General features: G+C 45.0%; 1 protein-coding gene across 2 annotated transcripts in view; it reads left to right on the top strand.

Moving 5' to 3' along the window:
• The first annotated feature begins 366 nt into the window (after nt 1-366).
• The window catches only part of LOC144124554 (COMM domain-containing protein 8-like), a 53,648-nt gene continuing 47,359 nt past the window's right edge, over nt 367-6,655 (top strand). Inside the window, exon 1 of one of the 2 annotated variants that reach the window (XM_077657299.1) lies at nt 367-522. In XM_077657299.1, the coding sequence (XP_077513425.1) occupies nt 412-522 (111 nt within the window). In that variant the 5' untranslated portion in view covers nt 367-411. The remainder of the gene's footprint in view (nt 523-6,655) is intronic. The other variant, XM_077657300.1, reaches the window with a different exon arrangement.

Raw genomic sequence — 6,655 nt, 5'->3', positions numbered from 1 at the left:
TTAGGTGTCCATACTTTAAAGATCCCCAGATGGTCCACCGCTCTATAGTGCCTAGCCGCTCTGCGCAGCTCCAAGCTCAATGACCAACTTTGGGTCATCCAGCAGGCCCTCGAGGCGACGAAGAGAGAAGATCTCGAAGTCCAGACGTGGGAGACTTCAGCCCGGTTGCGCTAAACCCTGCCGGACACTCAATAAAGTTATTACTCATCACTCACTCGTCCACTACCGCACCTCTTTCTTCCGTGTTTCTTCACTCCCTCCATTATCTCTTCCTTACGGAGCGGTTTGGTTGTCCAGCGAGATACGTGAGACAATTACTGCTCTATTTCTTTTCTTCAAAACCAATTCTCAATTTTGAAGCGAAACCGAAATCTCCCAAAATCGCTCCTCTTGGTACTTGGCTAAGTCAGAATGAGTCAATGCAATCTAACCCAATCCACATTAAAAACAAGCATGGCGCCGTCTGAGAGTGGCGATTGCCTGAGCTTGCTCTCGAAATTTCCTGTGGAAAAAGCTGAAAAGGTGAGATTCTCAGGCTCATTATAGCAAGAGATTCTATGGGACTTAATTAGTGGACCGTGTAAGTTCGGTGTCTGATTAGACATGCAGGGATTGTGTGCTGTCGAGTTTCTTTTGTGTTGACATTGGCGGTTTTAGCGGCACTGTCGATGATCAAGTGATCACATAGCTTAGTGCGGTTTATTGGCACGTTCTCACCATTTAAAATGACCCAGAACTTATTGCGTGCTTTAGAGCCCTTGTGTTGCTTCTTTATTTCTCGCTTCGGCTTTAAGGGTTGTTTGGAGGTAGTCAATGGAATAGGACAGGTTGTGGGCGTTACTGGTCTGATTAAAGCAAGTGCGCGAGCATCGCCACTGCAATCCGCCGCATCTTTCTGTACGGCTTCGGGCAAGCAGTCAGCAGCAACAGCGGTAGTAACGAGGAATGGCTGTCGTCCGTTGATATCACTTTGCTGCAGGATCTCTGTAATTTTACTTGTGTCGTAAACTTGGCGCAGTGGCGCTCTATGGACATCAAAATTAGGTTGAAAGCTGTGCTGAAAGCTTTTCTACTTCTCGCAATTGTTACACACATAGCGGATTTGTACATTGTCTCAGCATTTAGTTGTTTGTAAATACTTCTGTATCAGATGTGAGACCTTGCAGATGTGGTTCGAAAGTGTAAAAAAAAAAAACGAAATCAACATTACGCGTAGCTGGAGACTTGCTTTGCAAATTATGTAGGTGGCAGCCGTTTCAGCGAACGATCAAGGCTATGCCATGAGACAACTGTTTCGGACCTAGCTATGGTCTGCTTCTGGGCTATGCCTTGTGGTTCGTTGTGCATAGTGAACTTTACAATTATTTTTAGGGCTAGAGGAATCCTTGTACTGTCACTTCTGCTAGTCAGTACTTCTACAGGTATTACAAGAGCCCTAATATATAGCTTAGAAGCGAACCCCTTATTCTCCTTACTTTTGGCAAAGGCTGCACATACTAAAGTAAAATTAAATAAAAAAGAAGCTTATGTTAGTCAAGAAACGAATTGAATGCTTTGTGTAGTTTCCTGGCATTACTTTAATGTAAGATCACAAACATAGCGTCACCAAAGCTCAGCTGTGTTCTGCACATTTTTTTCTAGTCGTGCAGCAGCAGAGGACTGAAGTAGCCAAAATGTCACCATGCTCAGGTCAAGATTCTGTGACTCCTTCCATATGTACCCATTTCCTCACTGGTAAACATCCGTAACGACTTCAATGTGTTCATAGCAGTCGTCGTAATTTTAATGTCATCGGTACAAAATAAATTGCTCACCTCAACCACTGGTGCCAACATCACCAGAGATTGCTCACAACACTTCTCACAAGTTGGTGCCGCCGTGGTGGCTCAGTGGTTATGGTGCTCGGCTGCTGACCCAAAAGACGCTGGTTCGATCCTGGCCGCGGCGGTCGAATTTCCATGGAAGCGAAATTCTGGAGCCCTATGTACTGTGCGATGTCAGTGCACGTTAAAGAACCCCAGGTGGTCAAAATTTCCGGAGCTCTTTACTACGGCGTTCCTCATAGCCTGAGTCGCTTTGGGACGTGAAACCCCCATAAACCATAAACCAAACTTCTCGCAAGTTGTCCTTGCTGCTGCTGTGATAACTGGAAGATCAGAATCAGCCATGGGATGCATGTCTAAAAGCTAAATTAAAGTGCAGTTTGTCAGTACTGAGGATCTTGTTCATAATAAGGATCAGGTACATTTCTTTGATAGGCTTGCAAACACTCACACACACTCCCGTAAGTAGTACAGTCGTCCACGAACCTGTGTAGTGCGCTCGAACTCTGTGCCATCTGTGCTCCGCAGCGTGCAGAGCGACGTCTAGTGGCAACGCCTGGTTCGAGATAGCATAAGTCTGGTGCTTAGACAACACCCAAAGATGCGCAATCTCTAACCAGGCACTGCCGCTAGACATCACTCTGCGCGCTGCGGAGTGCATACGGCACGGAGTTCAAGACTCTAGACAGGTCTGTGGACGACTGTACTGGCTTGACAGCATGAAAATGTTGCATAGAAAGCAAAACAAGGTATGTTATAACATAACCTGCTACCTGTACGTTAGTGCACTTTTACATGTGTGAACAGGGAGCTGGGCTTGAAGCTGTCTGTTTAATTTGATTCTATTCTGCTAGATTAGCTAACAAGCTGTTCTCTAAAGCAACAAATCCAACTCGGCATGCCATAAATAGCATGATATTCATTAATATGTTGTATTTTATGATCAGTTTACTGGAGAGTTGATGGTGTTCCCTAGGCCTTTCTCAATTTATGTATTTTACCAACTGGTGACCCTGCGGAGCCCTGCCAAATCATTTAGTAGAGCTTATCAGCTTATTGTTTACAAACAGCTGTAGCCTAGAATAGATTGAGATTTCTTCAAGCTAGGGTCCTTCTTTATAAAATCTTGTCATATAAGCGTTCAGTAGGATCGGCAGAATGCGTGTTGGGCGTGGGTGCTTGCACAGGGAGAGCCGTTTGCTCCATGCTTGGTAACTGTACTCTTCTGCATGTGTGGTTAAAATTATTTGGGGCTCTCTTTTTATGCTCTGTTTATTCTTTCCCTTGGCCCTTCAGTCTGCATACACCTGGAGACACCTGCCAATATATGCCTGGAAAGAAAAAAAAATTGGTTTAATGATAATGATGCAATAGCATTAATGAGTTAATGCTTATATATGTGGAATAAGTCATTATCAACTTTACATTCAAATGTCCCTGAGAGTCCTCACACCACTCTCTCCGCAATGGTGCAGCGGTCAAGGTATGTGTTATTGCCATGAGATGGTAGGCGCTGCCACCGGTGGGCTCGTGCAACCCAAAGTTGCTCCTCCAGAGCAACCTCTTGCAATCAGTCATTAATTTCACAGCCACCTGCGATGGTGGTCAGTTTGCTCACAATCCGATGGGCAAGTTGTGATGACGCCATAAGGTCACGTGACCTAGGTGGCCCGCCTGGGTTGCTTCTCTGTCGGGTGACCACCTGGGCTATCCTGCACTACCCTATTTTTCGCTCATAGCTGCTACAACGATGACATTGGATATTCTGGGCAACAGGGCATTTAATGCTGTCGCATTAAAAACTAGAGGCAACACTTAAGCTCTGCCTTAAAGGGGCTCTGAAAGGAGCACTAATAAAGTTCCAGTATGCCGGGGACGTTAAAGCACACTGCTTCACGAATATTGTCCAGCAAGGATTTTTTTAATGCGCTTTCTAGAAGCTGAGTTATCTGTAGTCAAAATTTGAATTTCAGCGTCTTCGCGCCTTTCCCTCTCCTCTCGTCACTTTTTTCTCGCTGGAAGGTCGGCGCTCCTCTGCCGGCCCAACCTCCGGGAGCGGAGCCTCCTCACCTGCCGGAGCTATGCGTGTTATTGGCCGCGGTCACGGTAGCTGCCCGACATATGAACGAATCTAACCAATGGCCACCTCTCAACTTGTATACGCAAATGCGAGCGACAGAGGAGGGTGCGAGCATGAATAAATCGTCGGGAAGGGCTCATCAACTTTCGTGCTTGATTGTGGGTCCTCTGCTGCATGTATAAGTGTATTATTTGGCTCAGGTTTTCATGACAACACAATGTAGTGATTGAGCGACTTGATGTGCTCTCCTCGGAAGGTGCTTCAGAGCCCCTTTAAGGGTATGGTGCGACAGCGTTAATGGGTTGATTCCCATCTATGCAGAATTGGTAATTCAAGAATTCACATTCATAGATCATTGCTGGGAGTCCTCATGCCACTCCTGGTGCAGTGATGCGGTGGTTAAGCAATGCGCCACTGCCCTGCAATAAGGGGTGCTGCCATTTGTGGGGTTTGTGAGACCCAGGTTGCTCTTCCCGAGCAACATCTCGCAATTAATCATTAATTTAACTGGCACCTGCCATGGTGGAGAGTTTCTTCATAATCCGGTGGGCAGGTTCTGATGATGCTAGAAGGTCATGTGACCTAGTTGGTCCAGCTAGGTTGCTGGAGCGGCCGGAGCAAGCAGTCGGTTGCTCTCCCCGCTGCGGCTGCGAGGCTTCTAACGTTCCCCAACACCAACACCGCACAATTTTTTTCTGAGATATGGGTACTGACGCTCTTGTTTAAGTCATTTACTTAGAGCATGGCCTTGAGAATCGCCCATGTGAGCTGTTTTTGCATCCAGTGCATCAAGAGCAGATTTGCTACGTGGAGTACAAGTTGCAGAGGTTTTTTTGATGTGGATTCATAGAACTCTGGTCAAGTGTGGATGATGTATTGGGCTGCTAATTTGGATGTAGTGGCTGGTAGCAGTGACCATTTTTCAGCTGCAAACTTGTCAATGAACCATATTGTACTGACCACTTTCGCTTGGGCCTTCTATTTCACAATTATAAGCAAAGAAATGTCATAACCTCTAACCCGGCCTTGGCCAGTTGGAAAGTTTGGATCTGTGTGTGATTGTGCATCTTTTGCATTTGGCCTCATGTTCGGGACACAGCATGAAGTGCTCTTATGAGCACCTTTGCGTGGAGCCAGTATTGTGTGCAGTGCCTTCCCGAGGCTTCATCTCATAACTATTCTTTAGTTGTTTGTTGTCATTCACTGCCCCTTCTGGGTGCATTAGAAGAGGGTGGGGTGGGATACTGTGTCTATGAGGAAGAAAAACCATCTAAATTTCCATCAAATGTGGCCCCTGCATGCTGGAATTCCGGCACAAAAACCTAATAAAACATGCCTGTAGTGACGGTATGGAAACTTATCATTTTTTCTTTCTTTTTGAAAAACAAACAAGGAATGCATGCATCGGGAGGAAAGAGAATAATGTGGCTATTCTTGTTAGCTGAAAAATTCACCAGAGCACATTAGTACTGCAGGATTTTTTACTTTATTTAGTGAAGATTAATTCGAATGATTTGAAACTTATTTAGAACCTGATGGCTAATAAATCAGTGTTCACAAATATGCTTCAGCGAGGTGCTCAATGGGTCAGGCAGTCCATCCTCAGGAGCAGTACTCTGTATTTTTGATAGCGTTTTGTTGAAATATCTGCATTGAAAATAAAATAAGGCACTTGTTGTGCATATGCCATATGGACAGAGAGAAATATAATAAAATTTGGGCTCCTTACCAGATGCTACCATGGTTATTTCGCAGAAGCACCATGAACTCATTGAGATACGGGATGCAATCTTTAAAAAAAGCATTCAAGCGCAAGTTTAAAGTAAGCTCATATAGCTGGGTGGTGCCGCCAGAAATTTCTTATTTGGGGCATCAGAAAATCTGGATGAATGTCTAGGGATCAGAACATAGTCTTCTGATGCATCTTTTAGTATCCGCCACTGATTCCACTCAAACTCATGAGGGAGCTAACTAGAAGCGCCAAAACATTAAAGATGCAAGATGTACGTTATGCAGAATTGAGTGTGTAAAAGCTTATTTGTTATGCACTATCAGTTTATATGGAAAGGGAAAGCATTTCACTGTTGCAAATGCAAACTTTCACAGTCTCATGCATAGTGGACATCACAAGGTAGAGAAGATGGCGAGTATTTTCAGTGAAAGCACATTTATGCAACGAATAAAAAGCAAAGGAAAACAACTGTCATATTCAAACATGCACTTCGGTGCTGTAGCATGGGCATATTAAGTGAGCATGCAAAATATGTGTGTACAACAAACTCACCCCTGTGTCTTTAAACTGCGGCACGAAGAGCCCTTGCTTGAACTAACTAGGGTAGAAGGATTTGTTCATGACTTGGTGAAACGGAGAAAGAACTTAATTGCTCTCTTGGTGAATAGACGATGATGCCCCTAGTAGTGGTGTCTCAGGGCTCGCAAGACGGTCTTGTTAGGTTCCCTGACGACTGAAACTTAACTGCAGTCTGTGGGCCTTAGCGACACAAACAGGCAGGAGTGATATTATGGCTGAACCATCTGGATCGCCATGCAACAGCATTCTAGCGTTCTTGGACATCCATCAGACTGTTTTAGTGCAATGCTCACGTTTGTCTCATCTGCCGTGCTACTGCCCTGTCTGGGAGCATTTATCCACGGCATCTTGTATTCCCGGTGATTTTGACAGACAGCAAGGGTACCAAGTCATATCGATGTAACTTGAGGCATCAGAGAGAGAGTAAGAGAAAAAATGAAA

This window comes from Amblyomma americanum, chromosome 3, assembly GCF_052857255.1.
Source record: "Amblyomma americanum isolate KBUSLIRL-KWMA chromosome 3, ASM5285725v1, whole genome shotgun sequence".
In the NCBI taxonomy this organism is placed as follows: Eukaryota; Metazoa; Arthropoda; class Arachnida; order Ixodida; family Ixodidae; genus Amblyomma; species Amblyomma americanum.
Note: the sequence above shows the minus strand (reverse complement) of the source record. Positions and strands in the feature narration are given on the sequence as shown.